Source organism: Pecten maximus, chromosome 7 (genome assembly GCF_902652985.1).
Source record: "Pecten maximus chromosome 7, xPecMax1.1, whole genome shotgun sequence".
Lineage (NCBI taxonomy): Eukaryota > Metazoa > Mollusca > Bivalvia > Pectinida > Pectinidae > Pecten > Pecten maximus.
The window spans coordinates 41144872-41157504 of record NC_047021.1 but is presented as its reverse complement, the minus strand read 5'-3'; the positions used below and the strand labels follow the sequence as shown (position 1 = coordinate 41157504).

Sequence of the window (12633 nt, the reverse complement as noted above, 5' to 3'; positions counted from 1 at the left end):
CCCACGAAATTTTCGAACTCGTAACCCAGAGGTGGAGGGCTATTGATAAAGTGCCGGAACACCTTAACCACTCGGCCACTGCGGCTTTGACATAACAATGGTCTCCCATGAAAAAGGAATAAAATCATAAAGTATGAGCTTTTACAATGGAGGGCTGGGTACTGAAGATGACAAGTCTCAATTAAATTTTAAATAAAGCTCACCTGAAGATGACGAGGTTCATCCTTGTTTTGTGTGTGTTATTGTACTCTTCGAGACACGTCTCCACAACGCTGTAGAACTGGTTAATATCCTTCACTTCATCATAGACTCGATCCTCTTCTTCTGCGTCAGGGTTCATGTAGTCCCCAAACATCAAACTTCTTAGATCTTCTTCAATTACCTGGATACAACAGATACAGAAAAAATTAGATACACCTCCAAGTCAAGTGGTCAAGTGCAACCTTTGACATTTAAAGTTGACCAATTATCACCGAAACTAAATCAGGCAAAGAAGATGATGTTGACCGGTTATGTTGTGAATATGAGCTAAATCTGTCCAGTGATTCAACATATATCTTGTATAGAAGCTGTACACAGAGCGACGGACAAATGGACGCAGACCTAACTTTACACACAACGACGGACAGACAGACCTAACTTACTGAGTCTGGGCTAAACATATTTCAGTGCCATGTAAAGTAACATATATTTAAAACATTTCCAAGCACGAAGTTATGAGAGATTTTTCTTACAAAGCAAATCAAACAGTTCCATTTTTCACTGTGTGATTCCTAAAATCTTCCTCTTAAAAAAATGTTTTTTTCCAATAGTTCTCCTTTACACAACATCATAAAGAAGGTACAAAATTGTATCATGACAGCCATTTTTTATTTTTATCTTTTTATCACGACCTTACCGCGCCGTTTCCGGTTCCTCCACCAGCTAGATGCTCAAACAGAGAATCGAAATCCTCCTTGAAGTGTTCCTTGGTGGCTTTTTTCACAGACCTAGGAGAGATCAAGTTTGACATCAATAGCTGAAAAATCTCCAATATCTTCAAAAATGCAAAAAATGTTAATGCTGACGTCGAGTTGACAACATAAGCTCTCTCTCTTCTTCGAAGAGATGAGCTAGTTAGTCAGTCAGTCCTATAGGAAATTTTTTTTGTTATAGATATGCGAAAAATAGATTCTTACACATGTATTAATATAGATTGAAATTTATCAAACAAGTTCAATAATTTGATATGTGACAAACATTTAGGGTTTACGATTGTAAAATCAAGAATACCAGAATATTTAAATATCAATCTGACAAATTGCTATGTATATCATAATTTAAATAAAGTCAAGTAACAAATCTAAAATCAAACAAAACTTACATATACAGTAGTTTAGTTAACAATACATTTATCATAACTTATACGAGGAGATACGTTTGGTTTTACTTACTTGAATAGCCAATCTCGGTCCCCATCATCAGTTAGACGATCATAAAAGACTCGCATGACTTCGTGAACCCACAATCTATAAACAAAACAACATATTACATAAAATAGGAATAATACAAAATACTCTGATCAGGTATGGAAGGGCAACACCTCACCATGCATATGTTCATTTCCTACAGACACTCTAGTTTTCTCTGACATTAAGATATTCTGAGCGTTATATAAAGTTGATAATTTTGGTTTCGTAATTATGGAAAACCAGTAATATTTAGTTAAAATTTCTTCCAAACCAAATCAATTTCCAAAAATACTCCCTCACTCTCTTAAAAGTGGTCAAGTGTGACCTTTAACCTTACCAGGTATAGACCTTGATGTTGTGATGTTATGGTGTGAATATGAACTGAGTGTTGTCCAGAAGTTTCTGAGATAACATTGTATACACATGTTTCATGATGGCGGATGGACATACCGACAACTGATTTATACATAAACACACACTCTCCTTTCTGAGTGCTGTGTATGATAAATTTGAAGATGACAGAAAACACAATGGCTTTCATATTATTTAATAAGCACATACCTTGTCAGAACTTTTTTGCTTTCCACTTGAGCCTTCCTCACAAGACAGACTCCCAAGATGACTCTGGTGAAATCTCGCAGATTGAAAACGTAGTGAGATTTGGCGGGTGTAGGCAACAGGTTAGCGATGGCTTGTTTGTACATATCATTGGTGGCTTGTACAATCAGGTTCCCAACCGAATAGAAATCGGCAGTCAGTTCTTGGCTCTGAAATCATGTTCAATTTTAATTAAATTTGAAATTTGCAACCATAATAATAGAAATTTAACACCAACAAGCAAATGTTTAAACAAGAGATCCCAGTGCCCACATTGAAAATTCTTTATTCGTTCTTTGTGAGATCTATCTTTTTTCTACTTTCTTCTTTTCCTCATATTTACCTCTTGACATATACTGTATATCATATTGTCAAAAATTAATTGTACTTTAATTCTTTAATTTCAATAGTGATGTTTGCGGATGGACAATGGCCAACAGATGACGGACCATTTGAAATCATCAGATGGTGGGCCCAAATAGACATGAGTAACACGATATGCCGTCCTCCCCCCCCCCCCCCCATTTCATAGCAGGGGCGTAATTAAGTATTAAAACTGAAATATTGAGACCAATAATTAAATACTGCATTTATTGGTATTAATTTAAAAGTCTACCTTAAAGTATGTCGAGATCAGGGTAGTGAAGATCTTTATCATGGTATCCTCATTAAAAGGGTTCATGGCGACAATATTAAAATGTCGCAGAAAGCGAGCTGTGACGTCATTTCTTCCACCTCCGGGAGGTCCCATGGCACAAATAAACTGAATGTCTTGAAGTATAATCTTTGTGGTGTCCTTCAAGTCATACCTACAAGCAACAGACAAGTATGTCACAAACAGAAAATGTAGTCACTGGAGTAAAAAGATTTTTTTTTTAATTACAAACAAATATTCACTGGAGTGAAGAGATTTTTTTTTCAATTACAAAAAATATTCACTGGAGTGAAGAGATTTTTTTTTAATTACAAAAAATATTCACTGGAGTGAAGAGATTTTGTTTTTAATTACAAAAAATATTCAATATTCACTGGAGTGAAAAGATCTTTTTTTAATTACAAAAAAATATTTAACTGGAGTGAAAAGATTTATTTTTTAAATTACAAAAAACGTATTCACTGGAGTGTAATTTTGTTTTTTATTACAAAAAACGTATTCACTAGAGTGAAATGATTTTTTTTTAAATTTCAAATTCTGTTCAATTGAAACAAGAAAATAATGAAATGATCATTTATAAAATCTGTGTGTGTGCAGTTTGACCTACCAGTTCCCATGGTCAAAGTATTGTCTGAGTAGTTCAACAGGAGGCTGGGCTCCATACACCTCCTTCTGGGGCATGTTGAGATCGTCAACAAAGATGACTGCGCGTTTGCCCATCTGAGGTCCAAATACGCCCTTACGACGTCTGTCTAGCCTTGACATGATGATGTTCTGTATACAAGGGAATGAAAAAACCGTTTAATACCATAGAAAGATAATTAGAAATTAATAATTTTTTTTATCACCGATTGGATTGACAAAACTGATGATCGATTAGGAAATTTCAACCGAATCCCATCACTATTTTAAACAAAAAGTGTCACTGTAAGACCGATACCTGTGTTTGGTTAGCACTGGTCTGAGCTGAGAAGTTCACAAAGGCCGGCAGGAACTTGTCCTTCGACAGGTTGTTCATCAGTTTCTCCTGGACGTAAACACTTTTACCCGTGCCAGTTGGCCCCACGAACAGAATCGCCCTGACGAAAACAAAACAAAAATAAAATATGAAATTTCTCAGGAAAGAAAAAGAAAACTTTGCAAATACTTTCAATGCCTGCCTCAGTAGGTTTATGATTAATTTGATATAACTGTTTTTTTTATTCCAACTTATTTTAAAGCATAAATGAAGGAAACAAACTGGCCATTAAAATACATGTATAACAAAGGCCACATTTACAACCAGATACAATACTATTTGGCTGGATTGGTGAACCTAACTTCATTCATGACAACATACTGGCTGCCCAGACTAATAAGGAATGCTTAAATATCTGTATCAAATATATCTTTTTTCTTTGACTTGTACCTGCCGTGCTCAATACACAGATTCATCAGGAAGTTGTAGCGAGCCGTATCAATGGTGGGGACAAGCATTTCACGAATCTTCTTATTCTGGGTATCAAAGCCTTTGTTCAAGTCAACCCATGGTTTCCACAAGCCTCGAGCCTTTTGCTGGAAAAAATGAAGGACAATTATCATAAAGCTGAAAGTCAATCGGGCAGAAAAGAAGAACAGCTCACCTACTGTAAACGTGGTTAATTTCGCGATTTCAATATGTAAACTATATGCGTGGGGGTAATTTTCACGATCGATCCACTTTCACTTGTAGTTCAAGATTACGCAAATTGATATCAACTAATACACGTGGGGGGAATATTTTTGAACAAAAGGAGTCCGAGTATTGAGCGTAAATTTCCCCCTTGCGTAAATTTCAACGTTTACAGTATTTAAGACATATTTTATGTGAAAAGCAATTGACATTTTAACATCTCGAAAAACACTGCCGTCTGACGTAAGTATAGGAAGCTCAATGTAGTAAAATACTTTAAAATATTCCAGTGTCTATCTATATGTAAACAACAGCCTATTGAATGTTGTGATTCAGTACTGCTTCATATATAAACTCTCTCAAAATCTTTAACATGAGACTTCTCATAAAACATGAACAAGGTTGAATCAAAGCATTTTGTGCTCCATAAATACGAAAAAATATGATTCAGTATATTATTCATATACCCAGACTGCTTGAGAAAAAAAAAAAAAAAAAAAAAAATTGAAGATGAGACACTAACAACATACTATTTATTTTTCAAATAGATAAATAAATATAAGCTAAAAAAGTTTCAAATAAAATCCAAAAATTTATCATATAGATTTATTTTTCAAATAGATAAATAAATATAAGCTAAAAATGTTTCAAATAAAATCCAAAAATTTATCATAAAGAGAAACTAATTTGAATTTTATGTATGAAAATAATTTTCTATTAAGACAAACTTACCTCAAAGAAGACATTGTAGACACTTTGTTCAGACGGCAGTGGTACATCCAGTTTGCCGACAGCCTTGGGCATTGGGTGGTTGTCCAACTTGCCCGCTACAATGTCCTTGTAGAAGTTATCAAACTTCTCCCTTCCGTCAACATCTACACATGCAGCAATGGACCATGGGATAGCAAACAGCACAGACGACTGAAATTGACAAATACAATTTTCTAATTTTCCGATCAATTTGATTTACAAACAAGCAAGGTTTGATGGGTGCATGGGATTTAGATATTTTTTTAATAAGAATTGAATTGTTTCTATTTTTGGAAATGTATGTTACGAATTGAATTTACTGAGCAGAAATCCATGAACAAATTATGCTTTTACATGCAAGAAAAAAATGAAAAATAAATGTTATTGTCCAACTGAAAAATCATTCTGTTGATTTGACAAAATATGTAAATGTACAAGAAAATTCTTGAAACAAGATCATTTAATGAATTGTTATCTTTTTTTTCTGCAGTGGTCCCTCTGAGTTACTTACGATGATCCATGTTTTCAGGTGGCGGTTTTCGTCCACATCCTTCTGACTAAGAGCTTCAGACATCAACATATCAATCAGATACATGAGAGAACGCACTTGGTTGGACTCCTTAGACCCGATGTATTCCTAAAAAGACAATTAGAAATGAGATACAGGGGCCATACACAGCTTCTCACATCTTATACATGTTCTTTTTCCCCCCTTTTTTTGCACTGACATCTGTATCATAAAGTCCATTACAGATTCCATGATGATATAATACATATTTCTTTTTTATTCTAACTTGAAAAATATCATGAAATATCTCCAGTGAGACAAATGCAACCAGCTGCCTGTTTACAACAAAATATTTTGCTCTGCATCAATTCTTCAATAAAGTTTCCAACCAAGTAATGAAGTGACAATTACACTGAGCCCATAAGTCCATGGACAAAATCAAAGTACTGAGAGTACTGTCAACGAACATTATTGTTAAACACAAAAGTAGTGACCTTTTAGCTGCTTTAAAACTAAAAATTAAAAACGAAAAAAAAAGAAACAATTTCTATGATAACTATAACACTAATCAATATCACATTAAAGCAACTCACTTTTGTGTGTTTACGGACAAATTCAAGGCAAGGATCTACAAGCCACTCAAACATCGCCTCAATCACTTCTGCCCCCTCTAGCTGCATAGCTCCCTCAAATGTATGGATCCAGGAGCGCATGATTGGTCTCCAGCCGAGGGTTGACGGCTCTAGGTACACCATACCGCACCTACTCACGGTGGCCGGCTACGAGATAAAATACGTCTTTATACAATCACATCTACACACAGTGACTGACTACTAGACAAAATGCAGTTTTATAATAATGTTTAATCAGATCTACCAACATATCTGATATACATTATTTGAAATGCAGAGCTTTTTTTCACTGATCCTCTGATGGGGCCTTTTGCCTCATTTTGGGAAGAAAGTTTGTGAATTGGGAAGGAAATTAATCCAGAAACAGCAAATTTAGGGAATGCAGTTTAAATATGAAATAATTTCAAATGGAAATGAGGCTAATTATCAGCCTAAAAAATCCCCCAGAAAAAAATACAAAATCAATATCAATGTCGAATCTGTGAACAAGCATTAGATTTATATTTAAAAATTTTTTTTTTTGTTTGGTTTGGTCAAATCTGTGAACAAGCATTAGATTTATATTTTTCAAATTTTTTTTGTTTGGTTTGGTAAGAATGTATGTGAAAAGTTGTTCATACATGGAAATCAGTGATGAATTTCAATCATGATGTTCTTGTGACAGATTAATGGTCTCATCTCATTCACACTGACTTACCGAGGCCTGTGAGAGATCCATGGTCTCAAAGATGAGACTCATCTCATTGGACATCTGGATGATCTCACCGCTCATGAGACACAGTTTCTTGTTGTCATCCAATACAGTGTTCATGTTTTCGATCCACAGAGCATCAATTGGTCCGTCAAAAATGACCCACTTCCTGTCTGGTGTATCCGTGGATGCGAACTCTCGGAAGGTGTTGGCGATGATTCCATCGGTCCACTCATGGGAGACGGGATCAAACTGACCGTACAGCTGACCCATAGTGATGGCCTTTGGGTTGATGACGCGGAAGTAGACCTTGTTATAATCCTCTACGCCTTGTTCAAACAAGAGCGTCATCCCCTCGCTCAATGTCTCTATGACTTTGGTCTTGCACCCAAATGGCTCTCCCACCAACATGAAACTGGAAGAACATTTTCATAAACAATCACAGCAGTTAATGGAAATCAAGCTACTTCCATTATTAAATTGTTCAACTAGAGTTTTCTTCAGGTTATTATCAAAGTTCTGTGGACCTGTTCATTAAACGACACTAAAAATAGGAAATTCGATATTTGAAAATTACATTTATTCAACAATTCAAAAATTATACTGTATACAAAGATTTTTTTCTTTTTGCTTTGAGAGTTTCCTGAAAATTAATCAGTCATAGAATTCTAATCAATTTTCAGTTTTCTTCTTATTCATAAAACAATAACAGCAACAATGAAAACAAATTTTTACACAGGGACTTGACACAAATTAATGTTTCCTGACTGGGAGATGTAATATTTTCAGTTACCCGTGTCGGACGATCATCATTTCGTAAGTCTGGATAATTTTCTCTCTGAAGAAATCCACAAATTGAAGATTCTTTTTCTCACAGATTGTCTTCATGGCTTCCAAAAACACATCATAGTCCGCCTCCGGGAGGGAAAGGCCAGGGAAAAGATCAGAGATGATACCGTTGAACAGTGGAATGTCATGGGCCAAGAATTTAGGTAAATTGACATCTATGATGGAGCGCAGCAGCTGAAAGTTAAAGAAAGAAATTAAATAATTTTCTTATTTTTATTCTAATATTTTTGCTAAATTTGTGTTTATATATATGTGCTAGAATACTGCAATTAAACTCTACTACCCATGGACTCTCCTCAAGTGTTAACACGAATATAAATCCCACACGGAATATAAGTGATTTACATTATATATACAGTAACGTCTGTTTACCGCAAAATGTTAACAAGGTGTGGTTGCACGAAATTTAATACCCTTGAAACAAGTTCCGACTAGCTCAGTAAAATTTCACAACTATATAGTATTTACGATCCATAAGGCATCATAACGCTTACAAGAATGTCTTCATTGTCTTCTGGAAATCGCAGTTTCAAATTTCCGGCGGCAGATAACACGGCTTTGACAGCTCTCATTCCGTAATCGTAGTGAAATTGTGAGGAAAGCTGCTCGGAACAGAGTCTGTACACAGTCACAATCTTCACCGACAAATTTCGGGCATTCTGGAATCCGAACGAGTAAAGAGAGATCTCGGCAATCATAGCATAGTCCGGTACCATCATAGCCACAGTTCGGAAAAGAACCTTCAGATTGTCCGGAAGTTCTGATCGTCCAGCGTAACCTGGGTTCATTGTGATGCACACGTAACAGTTTGGATTGAGGTTCAGCTCTGTTCCCTCAAATATGAACATATCCACATGAGCCTGAACGGCACGAATGATGCACAAGATCTGGAATAAATTTGTTTGAGATATGAAGGTTCGAACTTATCTGAGAAAAATTTGCTTTACTCTACATAAGGATATGCCATATTTGCTGAAGTGTAATAAGAAAATGTTTTCATATAGTCAATAGTAGACTGCTGCAATTAAAAAACATGGACAAATTTGTTTTTGAAAAGTTGAGAATGTGAAAATATGCTGAATTCTGCAACTCATTTCTCAAAATTTTCAAAGACCAAAATTATTCTATTATCTATTTATTGATTCCTGAATTTTTGTTATCTATCTTAAACATTTCTTTCTTTTTATTACTTATTTATTAATTACTATTTATATTATTTGTTTATTCATATATTTCTTCTCATTGAATATTGTTATCAATCTATTTTCATTTATCATTCATTTTTATCATTTTCCTTCAGGAAAGTCACAGACCTGTTGAGCAATGACAGACAACACTTCCAGGTCAATTCGGTTGAACTCATCGAAGCAAGCCCAGGCTCCGGCAGCTGCCAATCCTTTGAAAAACTGAAATTACAGTAAATACAGTGATAACTACAGTGCAAATTCAGCAGGGTTCACCCTGGATCCAACAGGCATGGGCCATTTTGACAAGATTTCAGAAATCGTATGGGCCAAATCATAGAAAATTGAAGAAATTTGTGAGTTTTGGTGGGCCATTTTGGAAAATATGGGGCAAATGGCCCCATGGCCCCCTCCAGAGTTATCCCTGAATTCAGTAAGAGCTCAATCATAATTATTTTGTAACAATATTGCTCTAGTCTACCTAGTTGTAAAAATGGATAAATGCAAAGGAAGTAAGTGTATGAAGGACAGGTGTCCTTATAAAGGAACTTTACATCATAAACAACTGTGAGTTAAGTTCTTTATAGTAAGGCTTTGAATTCACTGACTGATCTAAACATGCAACAAAAGGGCAGACAACTTTTGTCAAACTTCACAAACCTTGCCCATGGCAATGTAGTCGAGGCCGTCAGAGCAGTTGAACACAACACATTGCACAGCGAGAGCCTTAGCAAGATCTTTGGTGGTCTCTGTTTTACCAGTTCCAGCTGGCCCTTCAGGAGCCCCGTTGAGGTTGAGGTGGAAGGCCCCTACTAGGGTCCTGTAACATCTGTCGGTGAGGGGAGTGATAACCAGACGCCCAGTATTACCGAGGTATTCGTAGGCGTACTTGACTGTGGCATTAGTGATCCTCACGCGCATGTTCTCTTCCTCCCAATAATAACGCAACTGGGCTAGCCAGTTAAAATCATTTTCGGATGCAACACCTGAAAATTTGTACGTTTGTAATTAATTTATGTGTATTTTCCTTTCACCTTTTTTTTTTTATTCTAACATTTTTCAACAATTTAAGATGGCATATATTCACAACTCAGCTGGTTAGGCATTGAAAAGACATTTGGGGAACTTGATCAATTCGAAGTGTTCTAAATCAAGAATTCTGAACAGAATTTTTTAATTTTACAAAGGGGGAAAAGGGCATTTCTGAAAAACGATTTAGGGAGAATTTAAAACAAGACAAGTATGTTTTATGTTGCTCAAGGATGAAGATAATCTGGAGCAAAAATTACCAGGTACATATACAGTATATATAAGGCAGTATAATTTCACAGCACATTATTTTAAATGGGATTTGCTAATAATAAAATAATAAAATGAAAATTAAAAAGTATTGAAATTGAAATTGAAATACTAAAATCAAAATTGTCTGCAACAGAGAGTAAATTTTAAACATTTGCATTTTCAATAAATGATTTTAGGATTAAGGTTGATTATCAGATATCTAAAATAACAACAAATGTATGATTAGCTACATACCTTTATCTGCCATTTCCAGTACAGAATCACGAGCGTGGACATCTATAACGACCAGAGCTCCCAGAGATGTTCTAATCTGTTTGGAAAGTTTTCCTCTCACCAGGATGACAATATCATTGAGTTGTTTCTGCAGGGTGTTCCAGTAGTCCCTAAGTCCCTCGGGACCTCCAGGGATAGCCTCATGGACCTCGCGGGTCCAATATGCCTGGGAGGCACATAGGACAACCTGGCCTGGCCATATTCGCACCCAGTCCACACGGGCATCAGTAGCATAAGCCTGGCAAGAATAAATCAGATTTATCTTAGGGTACGGACATTTTCCTATTAACAATCATATGTGGTTTCAGTTTTGAAAACATTGAAGAGAAAACTAACTACATCAATTGTCATTGTATATTTCGAATGAAAATTGGTAATTTCCTCATGATTTATAATGTAAGGTGATTTCTACACATTTATCAGAACTTGCTTGAGTCAACTCAAAAAGGGACTCAAGTTCTGTTTAAATTCTTTGATTTTATATGTAATCCATGTTTGACTGAATCAAAACTTTTATGATCGGCATGCGCAGCTCAAATCTGTTGAAAATATCTGTGTCAGCTTGGAATGGCTTCAGTTTTGAATTAGCATGAAGAGTATTTATACCAGAAATCATTATTTGATAACAGTCATGAGAACCTTACCTCCATGGCTTCAGCACAAACAGCCTTGATAGATTTCAGCATAATCTCCTCGACTTGAAGAAGCCATTTTTCCACAGCGCCTCTAGCATCACTTGTTGATATTGGCTGACTAAGCTGAATTTTTTCACCCTCACTACTAAACAGGGCATGAATGTCAAGTTTGCTGTCAAACTGAAGCTTGGCGATTCCCTCAAAGCATTTTTTAAGATGAGGCTGTACACGCATAGGGTCTTTGGTCTCAGACAAAATTTCCAACATTTCGTCGTTGGAGAGGAAGAAGAACCTCGGGAAGAACAGACGCTTTTTCTCAAGATAGGCATTCAGACCTTTGTTGATTTTGTCAAGAAGACCGTTGCTGTCAACCAATTTTTCCAGAAGTCCTGGTAGGTTTGTAGCAATGAGTACCTATTCAAATAGATGATAGATAGATTTAATCATTTCCCTTAGAAAAATTTTTCTTACAAAAAATTTCTTAAATGATTTACTATTGTAAGTGTAATCCACAGCATAAAATGGCCGCCCTACCTTGGGGTCCTTCACAGTATGTTTCATTATGTCTTTCCAGTTCTTGTCCACAATTGTGAAGAGACGTCCTTCCTCTGGCATCTGACTCATGATGTCTTCCGAGGAGAAGATTGGCTCTAGGTAAAGCCACTGGGCCTGGACCTTCAGCCACTCATCCGTAGTATCCTGGATACGGATCAGTCGCTCCTCCCATTCCTAGAAACCAACCAATCAATATCATTTATTCAATAAACCAATTCAAGCATACATTGTCCAAATTTATCCTCCCAGTTTATGTATAACAGGTAACAAAAACAGGTCTTAGAAGGTGTGAGTGGGACCTAGTTGATGATCTGGTTTATACAGGTGTCCAGATTATACAGGGTTACATAGAAATGTATACAGAGGGACCTAGTTGTCTGGTTTATACAGGTGTCCAGATTATACAGAGTTACATAGAAATGTATACAGTGGGACCTAGTTGTCTGGTTTATACAGGTGTCCAGATTATACAGGGTTACATAGAAATGTATACAGTGGGACATAGTTGTCTGGTTTACACAGGTGTCCAGATTATACAGGATTACATAGAAATGTATACAGTGGGACCTAGTTGTCTGGTTTATACAGGTGTTCGATTATACAGGGTTACATAGAAATGTATACAGTGGGACCTAGTTGTCTGGTTTATAGAGGTGTCCTGATTATACAGGTTTATATAGAAACATATACAGTTGGACCTAGTTGTCTGGTTTATACAGGTGTCCAGATTATACAGGGTTACATCAGGAATGTACACTGAGGGACCTAGTTGTCTGGTTTATACAGGTGTTCGATTATACAGGGTTACATAGAAATGTATACAGTAGGACCTAGTTGTCTGGTTTATACAGGTGTCCAGATTATACAGGGTTACATAGAAATGTATACAGTGGGACCTAG

At 36.1% G+C, this 12633-nt stretch overlaps 1 protein-coding gene across 2 annotated transcripts in view; it reads right to left on the bottom strand.

Annotated features, from left to right (window-relative positions):
- The window catches only part of LOC117330850 (dynein heavy chain 12, axonemal-like), a 56645-nt gene that overhangs the window by 24480 nt on the left and 19532 nt on the right, over nt 1–12633 (bottom strand). For both annotated transcript variants that reach the window (XM_033889377.1, XM_033889379.1), the window contains exons 19-37: nt 11713–11907; nt 11188–11592; nt 10505–10781; nt 9629–9954; nt 9098–9190; nt 8279–8671; nt 7729–7958; nt 6942–7350; nt 6206–6391; nt 5616–5741; nt 5087–5275; nt 4112–4257; nt 3644–3782; nt 3311–3477; nt 2665–2857; nt 2013–2218; nt 1434–1508; nt 899–989; nt 204–382 (exon numbers count right to left, since the gene is read on the bottom strand). In XM_033889377.1, coding sequence (XP_033745268.1) covers nt 204–382; nt 899–989; nt 1434–1508; nt 2013–2218; nt 2665–2857; nt 3311–3477; nt 3644–3782; nt 4112–4257; nt 5087–5275; nt 5616–5741; nt 6206–6391; nt 6942–7350; nt 7729–7958; nt 8279–8671; nt 9098–9190; nt 9629–9954; nt 10505–10781; nt 11188–11592; nt 11713–11907 — 4025 coding nt within the window. The remainder of the gene's footprint in view (nt 1–203; nt 383–898; nt 990–1433; nt 1509–2012; nt 2219–2664; nt 2858–3310; nt 3478–3643; nt 3783–4111; nt 4258–5086; nt 5276–5615; nt 5742–6205; nt 6392–6941; nt 7351–7728; nt 7959–8278; nt 8672–9097; nt 9191–9628; nt 9955–10504; nt 10782–11187; nt 11593–11712; nt 11908–12633) is intronic.